Below are 13,810 nucleotides of genomic sequence, written 5' to 3' on the forward strand. Positions count from 1 at the left end.
AGAGGATGTATTGTTCAATGTATTTGCCAACATTATTATTGAGGGTACTAAGTTTAAAATGAGATTATGTCTACTGTCTTACAAAATCTACTTAAATCTTTCGACCTTGTATGCATACAGACCTTTACACCATTATATCTCATCATTTTGTCTATTGATACTGGAAAGATGATACCGGGAGTCCGGGATCTTTTTGATGGCAATCGAAGAATGAACTCCGAGGAACACACAGGCAGCAAGCAAGCAAAGTCTTTATTACAGGAAAGCAAATAGCTCCCAAGACTGCTGGGAAGGGGAAGAAGAGCCCCCTTTCTCTATTGTCCTATAGGGGTTTTTATCCTTTAAAGATGGGGGAGTACCAACGTGGGGTCCAGAAAGATGTGGCTTTCTCCCATTGGCCTTATTGGCCTTGTTCAATTACTGATAGCAGTCCTTGTCCAATAGGGTCTTAGGGGTGGAAATGTCCCGTAAGTCTCATAGTCTTTGCCCTTTTCTTCTGTAAACTGAGTCATAGGGGATTATGGATTAATGTCCATCTGGGCGTAGGTACCCTCCCTATAGTAAATAAGCCCTGTGGGGCTGTTCCTCCTGGAGCCCTTAAGCCACAAATGTTAATCAATGGCCATATCAAAGAATGCATCAAAGCGCATGCATCCACGTGACTACCTGCCTCAGTATTTCCTGTTGATGAACATTTGTCACCGTACATGTCACCATATATGCTTCAGTGAACATCACTGTTTTAATTCTTTGTCCACATGCCTATTTACGTATGCGGAATGCTTGGTCAAACAGCGTGGACATATAAAATTTTCATAAGCATCACCAAATTGCCACCCTGGGGGCTGTGCCGTTCTCCACACTGTAGTCCCTACTGGTTATGATTGTACAAAATATCTTTGCCAGTTTTATGAGCAACAGGGGAGTGTCATTGCTTGATTTCGATTTCTTTTACTAGTTGACTGTTTTCCCTTAATGTATTAGTTTGTCTTTGTCTTTTTCTCAGTCATTTGTGAACTTTTATTTCTACGTTAAGTATTTTACTCCTTCATCATATAATAACTGCTTTTCCACCTTTTATTGATAGCTTCCTCCTTATTTTATAAAGGTGTAATTTTCAGACAGTAAAATTCACCGCTTTCAGGAGACAGTTCTTTTGACATGTAAACATTACCACAGTCAAGATTTAGGGCATTTCCATCACCCCCTACAGTTCTTAAGTGTAGTTGCCACCTGCTGGCAACTGCTTACCTGTTTTCTGTCTCTGTAGGTTTGTCTTTGCAAGAGTGTCTTGTAAATGTAGTCATATAATTGGTACTCTTGCACGTCTGGTTTCATTCACTTGGTGTAACGCATTTAAGATTCATCCTTCTGCTGTGTGTATTAATGATTTGTTCCATTTTGTGGCCAAGTGATATTCTTTCGTGTGGACTTACTACACTTTATCTCTTTACCAGCTGAAGGACATTCATGGGTGCCAGCTAGTGTTTAACAATGAAGCTGCAGGAGTTCCCTTTGTGGCTCAGCAGAAACGAACCAATTAGTATCCATGAGGATGTGAGCTTGATCCCTGGCTCTGCTCAGTGGGTTAAGGCTCTGGCGTTGCTGTGAGCTATGGTGTAGGTCGCAGACAGCTTGGATCCAGAGTTGCTATGGCTGTGGTGTAGGCCGGCAGCTGCATCTCTGATATGGCCCCTGGCCTTTAAACATGCGTATGCCACAGGTGCGGCCCTAAAAAAAAATAAAAATAAAACTGAAGCTGCTATAAACATGTACAGGTTTTTGTGTGAACCTAAGTTTTCGTTTCCCTTGGGTAAATATCGAGGATTGAGATTGTCGGATCATATGATAAGTATATGCTGACCTTTATTAGAAATTGCTGAAGTGTGTTTTCAAAGTGGTTGTTTTCTGAAGTAGGAATCCTATGTTGGTAGCTTTTAAATAGTATTCATGACATTCTTCTGGCCTGTTATAGCACTTAAAAGTTTTTAAATCAGATCAGCTCCTATCTCTCTCTTTTTTTGTCCTTTTTAGGGCTGCACCTGTGACATATGGAGGTTCCCAAGCTAGGGCTCAGAGCTACAGCTGCCAGCCTACACCACAGCCACAACAACTTGGGGTCCAAGTTGCATTCTCGACCTACATCACCGCTCACGGCAACGCCAGATCCTTTAACCCACTGATCAAGGCCAGGGATCGAACCTGTATCCTCATGGATACTAGTTGGGTTCGTTACTTCTGAGCCACAACAGGAACTCCCTGTCTCTTTTTCTTCCTTTGCTTATCTCACAAACCTTTTCCATTCTGTTCCCTTGACGATGATGGCAGTGATAGCAACTAGTACAGCTGAGTGGTTTTCACACAGTTGTTGATCTATGAGACCTTCCTGCTTAGTAAACCTCAGTGTCCTCATTTTATCGGCAAGGAAACTGACCCTCATCTCACAGCCTGCCTGGGCTGGGAAATGGCAAAGCCCTGTCTGCGTCCAGAGCTCATGTTCTCCCCCTGATTTCCACGGTGCCCACCGCCTCGCCGATCACACGGGACCCTGCTCCTCACTCTGGCTCAGGCCCTTGTTAATCACATGTGCTGTTTATAAGGATCCTCAGGGACTGTCAGGTTAACGTGTCAAGTTAACCCTATTGCTGCAGATGATTTCAATCATTTTTCAAACTTTCATTTTGAAATAATGTTAAACATACTGAAAAGCTATAAGAAGAGTGTTCCCATATACCCTTTACTGATTTTAATAATTTTTAACATTTGCCAGATTAGCTTTATCTCTCCGTGTATACATTTTTTTTCTTTTTGGCCAGCCCTTGGCATGTGGAAGTTCCTGGGCCAGAGGTCTAACCTGTGCTGCATCAGTGACAGCACTGGATCCCTTAAATATATATGTAGAGAGATATATATATATATATGGTCTTTTTTGCTATTTCTTGGGCCGCTCCCGTGGCATATGGAGGTTCCCAGGCTAGGGGTTGAATTGGAGCTGTAGCCACCGGCCTACGCCAGAGCCACAGCAACATGGGATCCGAGCCATGTCTGCGACCTACACCACAGCTCACGGCAACGCTGGATCGTTAACCCACTGAGCAAGGGCAGGGACCGAACCCGCAACTTCATGGTTCCTAGTCGGATTTGTTTACCACTGCGCCACGACGGGAACTCCTATATGTATTTTTTAAATCGAATTATTTGAGAATTAGTTCCTCACATGGTGCCGTTTATGCCTTAATGCTTGAGTGCATGGTCCCTAAAAATAAGGACATTCACCTGTGTAACCACAGTACGTATTTGGAACTTAACATTGGTTCAGGGCTTTGAACTAGTCTGCCGTCCATATTCCATTTTCTTCCTGTCCACAGTACAATCCAGGATTAGACACTGTTTTGTTGTCATACCTCTTTCATCCACTTCTTCAGCCTTTCTTAGCCTTTCACAATGCTGATATTTCTGAAGCATAAGGTGAGGCTGGTTATGTTACAGTTTGAGTTCACTTGAGTTTCCTTGTTACTAGAATCAGGTTGTGCATTTTTAGCTGGAATATGGCATAGTTTATATCTTATAACAGAGATGCAAACTGCGTGCCCTGTGTCCACCAGGGGAGTCTTGTGACCAGCTGGCCCCCAGCGTTCCCTGCCCTGAAGGAGGAGGAGAGCAGTGAGGAGGAGGCCACAGCAGCCGCCCCCTCCCAGGAGCAGGAGCCTGTCCCCGCAGAGCCGGACGGGGTGCGGACACCAGAGCCCCTGGAGGACTTCCCCAAGCGTGAGGACCAGGAGGGCTCCCCGCCGGAAACCAGCCTACCCTACAAGTGGGTGGTGGAGGCCGCAAACCTCCTCATCCCTGCTGTGGGGTCCAGCCTCTCCGAAGCCCTGGACTTGATCGAGTCGGTAATGTTGGTCACAGCGCTTCACAGTGGGGGGGCCCAGGGCACCCCCAGCAGAGAGTGCTTCTCTCCAAGGCAGATGTCTTCCATCCATGCATTGTCTCGCTGACATGGCCGAGTGGATGCTGAGTGCCCAGCCCAGCGCCAGGTCCTGGTGACACCAGGACCGTGGCTGTGCAGTCCTTGCCCTGGGACGCTCCTGATGCTCCACTGGGTGGAGGTGGGAGGGCTCCCCAGCGGGAGTGGTGGACAGAGTTCTTGAGGGGTGGGGAAGGGTGTTTGAGGCCATGATGCAGCACGGGAGGGTGGGGTGTTTATGGCAGCACAGATGTTTGGGTGTCCCTGGGGAGGCCCCTGGAGGGGCCAGGGTTTGGGGCTGGAGTGGTGAGTGGGTCTTGATGACTCAGGTAGAGCAGCTTCTGAAAAGCACCCCACTGTGGGACGTACCTCTTGATGTGACCTCCCGGCTTCATCAGGAATAGGTTTCAGGAGGGTGGACAAGAAGCTGGTGACCAGGGGGCAGAGGGCTTCAGTGGGCGGTGCCCACACTCGCCTTCCCACTTGAGTTTCCCCCTCGATGGCTGAGAATAATGACACATTTATTAGATATCTGCTGAATGCTAGGCTGCGAGATTACTGTATGGTCCTCATGGTATCCTGTGAGGGGTGTCCTTTCTGTGCTTTGTAGATGAGACTGAGGTTCAGAGAGATCAAGTAGTATACCCAAGGTCACACAGCGAGTGAGGTACCACGGTGCTGTGCTCCACTGTCCTGCCCAGGGAGGGGTTGGACAGTGAGCTTGGTTTCTTGTGGGCGCTCTGCTCAGACCCTCGTGCCTGCAGTGGCTGGGACTGTGGCTCCCCTCCACTCCAGGGGATTTCAGAGTAGTGATGTGTTTGTCAGTCTGTTCAGCACATGGTCCCGGGGCCACCACAGACTGTCCCTCCTTCGGTCTCTGAGGGGAGGGTTGAGCAGAGTGGGCCCACTCTGTGTCCTGCACTTCTGGTATTTTAACAGTGTAGCCTCCCTGCACACCCAGACTGTTCTTTTGAGCACCTGCTGTGTGCCAGACCCCAAGGCTTCTTCAGCAATGATAGTATCTAACATTTGCGTGCCTACCATGTGCCAGGCTTGTTACTTGCTACCTCTATATGCTGCCAGTCCTTTAACAGCCTGGGAAGTGGCTTGTGGCCTCAGCTCAAGTTCAGAGAGGTTAAGAGAGGTCTGTCTAGCATCACACAGCTGGTGAGGGCCAGGGCCAGGAGTCAGGCTTCTGGCTCTAAGCTCAGGCTCTCTCTGTGATGACCTTCGGCAGCTGATGGGGAGTTTCAGTATTTACAGAAACACTGCTGTCAGTCCTTCCAGGCAGTCCTCATAGCATGTGCTCTGGTCTATTAGATGCCACCAATTCCAGGGCCTCCACAAAGTTGAGGTTGGCTGCTGGGAGGTGGGCCTAGAGTCAGCACCGCCCTGATGGCCTCCACCTTCAGGAATGAACCTGCCAGGCTCCTATAAGCCCCAAGAACCAAAAATCCCTGCTGGCGGGGGGTTCTGTTGTGGCCCAGCGGGTTAAGAACCTGATATCTCTGTGAGGATGTGGGTTTGATCCCTGGCCTCATTTGGTGGGTTAAGGAACTGGCGTTCCATAAGCCACGGTGTAGGTTGCAGGTGTGGCTCAGATCCGGTGTGGCTGTGGCGCAGGTCAACAGCTACAGCTCCAGTTCAGCCCCTAGCCTGGGAACTTCCATAAGCCGTATGTGCAGCCCTAAAATGAAATTGACAAAAAAAATCATTGCTAGGGTCTTGGCCTATTCAGGGCCAGACCTCCAAGAACCAAAGTGGAAAATTCTGTCTCCAGAAGTTCTTGGGCTGGGTTGTAATTTATTCGGTACAGGCAGAAAGACTTGAGCAATTCTAGGAATTGCTCTTAAAACCTAGTGACCTCAGGCTGATCACATCCTTTCTGGCCTGGTTTTCTCGGTGTGAGAGGGGAAAGTAATGCTTCTCTAGCAGGGTGGCTGTGGGATTGGAAGCAGCTTGGGTGAAGGAGTTACCAGCAGTGCCCCCTTTAGGAACAGGGCTGTTGAATCAAGATCCTTCAACCTGCTCACAGCCTTGGGCCCACGACTTAACTTCCAGCCTTCTGTTAATGGCTGTCAACGCAGGAGAGGATTTATATCCGAGATGTTCACAGAGGTACTCTTTTTTTGTTGTTTTGTTTTTTGTTTTGTCTTTTGAGGGCCGCGCCCGTGGCACATGGCAGTTCCCAGGCTGGAGGTTGGATCAGAGCTGCAGCTGCCAGCCTACACCACAGTCATGGCAACTTGGAATCTGAGCCGCGTCTTTGACCTACACCACAGTTCAGGGCAATGCCGGAACCTTAACCCACTGAGTGAGGCCAGGAATTGAACCTCATGGATACTAGTCAGGTTCCTAACCTGCTGAGCCACTATGGGAACTCCTAGAGATACTGTTTTTAATTTTTAAGAATGAGGGGAGGAATCTAATATCCTTCAGAAGAAGAATAATTAAGTAACAGTATTCTAATGATGGAATATTTTATAGCTATTAAAATAGTTAAAAGTTGACCTTTTTTCCACATGTAATAACTAATTTGCTGATAGTAAACATTAAACTCATAGGTCATAGAATGAGGTGCTATCATTATTCCTGCTTTATAGAAATTTCGAATGGAAAAAACTGATATAGAAATGATTTGTACTGAGGATAAAAACACTGAAAACATGAAGTATTTAGGGACACGCTTAAGTGGTCCTTAATAAAGAAGTGAATTGGGATGGTCAGTAGCAAGTTCAGGCAGTGGTTTCCTGTGTGGCAGGCGGAGGATGTGCTAAGTGGACCTCGAGCTTTAGCAATGAGATTTCATTTCTTAGGCTTATTGATGGGTATGTGAGTTTTCTCTGTAGTTTTCTTTATGCTTTTTGTTTATCTTAAAAACGCACAGAACATTTTTGTAAATAACAGCAAGCAGCCACATGCACAACCTGACCAGTTATGTTAACAAACGCAGACACAGACCTAGAAGAATCTCCGAGGAAAGGCAAGAAAATGTTTATTTGTTTATTATTTTTTATTTTTAATGATTTTTATTTTTTCCATCATAGCTGGTTTACAGTGTTCTGTCAAGTTTCTTCTGTACAGCAAGGTGACCCAGTCACACATACATGTATACATTCTTTTTTCTCACATGATCATGCTCCATCATACGTGACTAGGTACAGTTCCCAGTGCGATACAGCAGGAGGAAAGGCAAGAAAGTGTTAATGATAATTGTTCCTGGGCTGTGGGATCTCACTTGGCCCTTGTGTTTTTTCCTTTAATGAATCAGTCCTGTGGTATCAGCTGGTAGAGAAGCAGAGATTCCTAACCCCCCTCTCTGGGCAGGACCCTGACGCCTGGTGTGACCTGAGTAAATTTGACCTCCCCGAGGAGCCGTCTGCAGAGGGCAGCGTGGACAGCAGCCCAGGGCAGCCACAACCATTGCAGCAGGAGCAGCAGGCCCCAGCGCCCCGCCAGGCTGCTGCCGCCACCATCATGGTGCCCAGTGTGACCGAGTACCGCCTGGATGGCCACACCATCTCGGACCTGAGCCGGAGCAGCCGGGGCGAGCTGATCCCCATCTCCCCCAGCACTGACGTGGGGGGCTCGGGCCTTGGCACACCGCCCTCAGTGCTCAAGCGGCAGAAGAAGAGGCGTGTCGCCCTGTCCCCCGTCACCGAGAACAGCGCCAGCCTGTCCTTCCTGGACTCCTGCAACAGCCTCACCCCGAAGAGCACACCCGTCAAGACCCTGCCCTTCTCGCCCTCCCAGGTGTGTGGACCCTACCCCAACTGTTCACTGGGCGCCGGTGACAGTGCCCCAGGGCCCCTACGTGCTGGTTTAGAGTCTGCTCTGTGTGAGGCCCTGGGCCCAGTGCTGCAGACGCAGGAGAGGAAAAACAGGCCTGGCCCTGCCCTTATGCAGCTTACCTGCTGATAGGAAGATGAGTTAGGAAAAAAGGATCCACATGAACATGACAAAGGGAGTGAAGGAGGCTTGTGGTACATTAGCTGCATCTGGGGGGGGGGTGTGTCCCCGGGAGTGTGTCAGCCAGGATGTGTGTCCACAGGAGTGTGTCAGCCAGGATGTGTGTCCACAGGAGTGTGTCAGCCAGGAAGGGCCCTGTGAGCAGGAGGGGGTGCTGGCGCCAGGGGCGGGTGATAACTGGGCCAGAAGGGAGGAGGACGGCGCATGTGTAAGAATGGGTTGCTGAGCACCGATATCATAGCCCATATGCCAGCCCCGCGGAACGAAGGGCCCGTGGCCCAGCCCTGCCCTGGAGAGGATGGCTGGTTCGGGGAACGTGGCAGGTGGGAGAGCAGTTACTGCCTTGAGAGCGCTTTGTGTTGAGTACTACCCAGGCGCTGCTTGTGGTAGACACAGTGTTGAGGGGACCCCGTCTTTCCTAGAGTGGGGAGGCACTCAGTGGTGTCTCAGCTGGGGGTTGTTGGTCCACTGATGGACTTGAATAAAGGCATAGAGTCAGGGGAGAGTAGAGTGTGGTGTGAAGTCCAGAGCTAGGAGTGATGGGTGGGGGGACTGGGGGAGCAGGGCTAGGGTCAGGATGGGGGCCAGGAGGAATGATGGATCGGGAGGCCGGGGGCGGTGGGGGGGGGATGGACCAGGGGCCTTGGAGGGTCTTAGATACAGCCTGGGCAAGTAGAATGCACTGCACTGCGGGCCATAGGGGCGGTTGGACTGGAGGAATGGCTCTCCCTCCTCTGAGGACAGGAGAAAGTGAGGCCCAGGAGTTCCCTGGTGGCTCAGCAAGTTAAGGACTTGTCACAACTGTGGCTTGGGTTCGATCCCTAGCCCAGGAACTTCCATGTACTACAGGCGTGGCCAGAAAACAAAGAGAAAGTGAGGCCCAGAGGTGGCACGTTTCCAGGGGCCACCCCCTCATCTGCTGTTGAGGGACTGAGGCCAGGCCCACGTGTCAGGCTGTCTGTCTGTGGTGTGTCTGTAAGGGGCCCTGCATTAGTTTGCTAGGGCTGCCGTGACAAAGTATGATACACAGGGTGGCTGAAACAATGGACTTATTTTCCTAATTCCAGAGGCTGGAAGCCCAAGATCGAGGTGTGGTCAGGGAGGGTTCTTCTCCTGCCTCTCGGGCTTCTCCATGGTGATCTCCTTGCTGTGTCTTCCCACGGTCTTCCCACAGGGTCTGCATTCCTGACCTCTTTGCTCTTATAATCTCTCGCCTTCTTTGATCAGCTTCTAAGGACACCAGTCTTCCTGGGTCAGGGCCCACCCATGTGACCTCGTTTTACCGTGATCACCTCTCTAAAGGCCCCACCTCCAAATATGGGCACAGCCTGAGGTACCGGGGGTTAGGGTGTCAGCATGTGACTTTGGGAAGAGCACACTTCAGCCCACAGTGGGCCTCATGGGAGGGCTGCTATCTGGAGAGAGAAGAAAGCCAGGTCAGAGCTGCCCAGACAGCAGCCCAGGGTGTGGGAGTGCAGCTACCCTGCTCAGGAAGCCCATCAAGGGCATTGGGCCTGAGGGCTGCAGGTGGCCCCATGCGTCCAAGGGCACTTTCAGGGCAGAGGTGGTCCTCAGACTTGGCTCAGAGCTGGGTTGGAGTCCCTCCTCTAGCATCCAGGGCCAGAATCCAAACCTTACAGAATCCAAATCTGTAAAAGGGGAATCATAATAGTATGGACATCTCAGAGGATCTGTGAAAACTACGTGAGATTCTCACTGTGCATTGCTTTGCTCTGGCGTGAGAAGGTGTGTCTGTTAATGTCACCGCCTCCATCATCATCAACCCCTGTCTGTCACGGATCACATAAGAGCTATTTTTTTCCTTCTGAAAAGGAGCTGGTCTCAACCAGCCGTCTTTGCCTTAAGTACGTCTGTCAGTAGCACGTGGGGGTGGGAGGTGGACTTCCTGCAAAGGGAGGATGGTGATGCCAGGCCCGGGGTCTACTTAGCCCTGCTGCTGGACTGTCCTGGCCTTTGCTCTCTAGTGCCTGCTGGCTGGGAGTTCTTAGGTCATCACGTTGTCTTGTTTCCTGTTTTCCTGGCAGTTTCTGAACTTCTGGAACAAACAGGACACACTGGAGCTGGAAAGCCCGTCGCTGACGTCCACCCCCGTGTGCAGCCAGAAAGTGGTAGTCACTACACCGCTGCACCGGGACAAGACACCCCTGCACCAGAAACACGCCGCGTGAGTGCCGGGCCGGCCCCTCCCCCAGCGTGGCCAGCCTGGGGGAGACTCTGGGGAGGGACACCTTGGAAAAACACCTGCGACTGTCTCAAGAAGGCAGCCTCCTCCTGGTCCCCATTCCTCTTCACTTTTGTCAGCATCGGCTGATGCTTCACCTTTGTTTGTTTTTTTGTTTGTTTGTTTTTGGCCACCTAGTGCAGCGGTTTCATGTGGGATCTCAGTTCCCAGACCAGGGATTGAACCTCAGGGGTGAAAGTGCTGAGTCCTAACCACTAGACCACCAGGGAATTTCCCCATTTTTATTTCTTTAATTTGATGGTTTTCTGATCTCAGAAAGGGAGGGTTGACCTTGCCATGAAAGATGTGATTTCTGCATCCTTTATAAGTTTCATGTGCAGAGCCACTGTGTTCGAGGGGCCCCATGTGAAGGACACAAGGGCCCCTGGTTCTCTCTGTCTCTGGTGCTTCATCAGGAGGGATGGTCGTGCCCCTGGCTTTTGAGCTTAGGAAGCACACACTTCACCTTCAAGCCTGTGCAGGTTGCTCACCTGTGAGCTTCTGTGGAGGTGCTTTCACAATAAGTTGACTTCTTGTGTCATATGACTCTTGAATTCCAGGGTAGAGGGAGTTGCTTAACTGCTCTTCTGCTTGTTACATCTGCTGGGGAGAAGCACTGCTATTTCTGTTTCACCAGTTAAGTTGTAACTCAGGAATCAGTTTAGGAATTTCTTTTTTTTTTTTTTTTTTCCTGTCTTTTATAGAGCCACACCTGTGGCACATAGAAGTTCCCAGGCTAGGGGTCAAATCAGAGCTGTAGCTGCTGGCCTGCACCACAGCTCACAGCAGTGCCGGATCCTTAACCCACTGAGTGAGGCCAGAGATCGAACCTGCATCCTTATGGATGCTAGTCAGATTCATTTCTACTGAGCCACGACAGGAACTCCTCAGCTCAGGAATTATAGTCTTTGTAATGATTTACATGATTTCAGAAAAAAATGTCAGAATCCTTTCATCAGAAATCAGCCTCTTGGAGTTCCCGTGATGGCACAGTGGAAACGAATCTGACTAGGAACCATGAGGTTGCGGGTTTGATCCCTGGCCTCGCTCAGTGGGTTAAGGATCCAGTGTTACCTTGAGCTGTGGTGTAGGTTGCAGACGAGGCTCGGATCTGGCGTTTGCTGTGGCTGTGGTGTAGGCCGGCAGCAACAGCTCCGATTAGACCCCTAGCCTGGGAACCTCCATATGCCACGGGTGCGGCCCTAGAAAAAGACCAAAAAAAAAAAAAAAAAAAAAAAAAAAAGAAATCAGCCTCTCAATGGTTGGTCTAAAATTTACCATAAGTAGGTTTCATGAGAAATGATTCTCTATTCAAGCCAAAATCCTGGACGTTAAATCTAAGCTCTTAAAGAGTTAAAACCACAAAAGGAGTGAATACCTCTCTTTCCCCTACCTTCTCCTCCATATTCCTAATCCGCTGCTGCTGCATCAGCCTCTGTGGGTTCTCCCACACTAAGAAGCAGTCCCAGTGCTCTTTGTTCCTCTGTAGATGCACATCGTTCCTTCTGTCTGAAGATCACGCTTTTACATTGTAGTGTGGGCCTGCTGGTGGTGAGTTTTTCCAGCTTTTCTGTATCGGAAAAGTTGCCTTAATTTTTGAGAGAGATTTTGCTGGGTATCAAATTCTAGGTCGGCAATATTTCTCCTTGCTTTAAAGATGATGCTCTCCTGTCTTGGGGCTTTTGTACTATTTTATCGTCAGTTTTGAACAGTTTGATTCGGAAGCACTGTGATGAATTTTTCTTTTTTTCTTATCTTTGGTGTTCATAGAGCTGCTTGGATCTGTGGGTCTGTAGTTTTGTTGAGGGTATGGGAATCATGGGCAGCCTGAGGCCGGGCAGCTGGTCTTTCTCCCCAACCCTGTCCCTAAGCCTCCTTGTCTGTCCCTGGCAGGTTTGTAACCCCAGATCAGAAGTACTCCGTAGACAACACTCCCCACACGCCAACGCCATTCAAGAACGCTCTGGAGAAGTACGGACCACTGAAGCCCCTGGTATGTGCTGTGGTCAGCCTGGTCCTCCAGCTATTTGTGGTTCACAGCACCCCTGTCCCTCCGAGACCTCACTGGAGTCTCCCAGCAGGCCTGGGAAGTGACACATATCCTAGTTTATAACTGGGGCCCCTCAGGCTGCGTTACCAGTTCATCAGCATTGCCTGAGCGCCTGCTGGGTGGTGCTGGCCGGTGCTGGTCCTGGAGGAGCTCGAGGTGGTGGAGACCAACGTTAGAGGCATAAATGTGTAACCAACAGGCCCATAATGGAGAAGGACTTGCTGGGTGCTGGGGCTGGTTCAGGGAAGTGGCGAATTGCTCTTCAAACTTCAGAGGCCGACTGCCCGTTCTTTACAAGATGCTCCCTGCTGGCTAGGCTGGAGCTGCCAGCCGGTGAGGGGACGCCTCCTGGGGCTCTTCCCCTGCAGTGTGAGAGCTGCCCTTCTTCCACCAGCTCCTCCAGTTCGTGAGAAGGTCCTGCTTACCCCACTGGAAAAAGAGAGCTGGTTCCCCTGGGCTTTCTGAGACGGACAGTGTCTTAGAAACCAGCCGAAAGTGGGAGAAAGGCGGGTCTATGTGGACAAAGCCTGCAGCGAACTCCCCACCCTGCTCACTGCTGGGGTCTGGCCTGTGGGGCCGTGATTCCCCGTCTTGTGACTCAGCTGCCTGAGTCACACAGGCCCTAGGCCAGGCACCATCAGCACTGCCCTTAACTGCCCGAGTGGGGTTCGGCTCCGGGATAATAAGAGGTCTGGCTTCTCTCCGGCCACGTCTGAGAGGGTGAATCTGACCTTGGCAGTGATAAAGTGGGTGGGGGCTTTTAGAGTGACTTCTTAGGTGTCGTCGTGTCACCTTCTGCTCAGTGGCTCTCTCCCTCCCCTGGTCTTTGCTGCCTAAACCCCCAGGCCTGAGAAAGGGCAGTGGACTCAAGGTCCCCATTAGTGCGAGACGGAGGAGTGAGGGGTGTGGACTTAGGGTGCGTCCAGGTTCTGACCTCATAGCTGTGTGGCCTTGGGCCTGGCTCTCACTCTCTCTGAGCCTCCATTTCTGCCTGTGGAAGTTGATAGCTGTTGCCCGGGCCTGTGTGAGGGTTGCTGTGGTGAAGGGGGGACCCTCCTGGCCCAGGCGGCCCTCGGTGCGTGGAGGTCAGTGTCTGCTTGTCCAGGCAGGACGGTTAACGGCCATGGCTGGTGTGTGGGAGGCCCTGGGCCCCTTCTAGCATCGCCTGGGGCAGCCGAGGTGTCGCCCAGGGCAGCCAGGGTGTGGAACCTCACCTGGGCCATCCCCGCCCCTGCCCGTAGCCCCAGACCCCACACCTGGAGGAGGACTTGAAGGAGGTGCTGCGCTCCGAGGCCGGCATTGAGCTCACCATCGAGGATGAAGCCAGGCCCGAGAAGCAGAAGAGGAAGTCTGGGGTGAGTGGCCTGCGGGGTAGGGTGCCCTTGCTGCCAGCCTGGGAGGCTTGGCCAGGGGCACGTGGAGCCAGGTGGAGGCCATCGGTGGCAGGGAGGGAATGGGTCTGGGGCAGCTGGTGAACGGAAGGCTCAGAAGGAGGGGGCGTGGAGCTGCAGCCCCGGCTTTTGTCCCCCAGAGCAGTTGTCCATGCAGCCAACCAAGGTGGGGCCCTGGCGCCTGGGACCCT

General features: G+C 51.2%; 1 protein-coding gene across 3 annotated transcripts in view; it reads left to right on the forward strand.

The window, feature by feature from the left end:
- Positions 1 to 13,810, forward strand: part of MYBL2 (MYB proto-oncogene like 2) — a 39,046-nt gene that overhangs the window by 21,355 nt on the left and 3,881 nt on the right. For 2 of the 3 annotated variants that reach the window (XM_085002686.1, NM_001244469.1), the window contains 5 exon segments: positions 3,606 to 3,893; positions 7,295 to 7,720; positions 9,982 to 10,121; positions 12,072 to 12,171; positions 13,470 to 13,583. In XM_085002686.1, the coding sequence (XP_084858812.1) occupies positions 3,606 to 3,893; positions 7,295 to 7,720; positions 9,982 to 10,121; positions 12,072 to 12,171; positions 13,470 to 13,583 (1,068 nt within the window). 3 annotated transcript variants of the gene reach the window in all.

This window comes from Sus scrofa, chromosome 17 (assembly GCF_054392235.1).
Source record: "Sus scrofa isolate SSC_HxYL_T2T_F1_AM1 chromosome 17, Sscrofa_HxYL_maternal_Yorkshire_Landrace_v2.0, whole genome shotgun sequence".
Lineage (NCBI taxonomy): Eukaryota > Metazoa > Chordata > Mammalia > Artiodactyla > Suidae > Sus > Sus scrofa.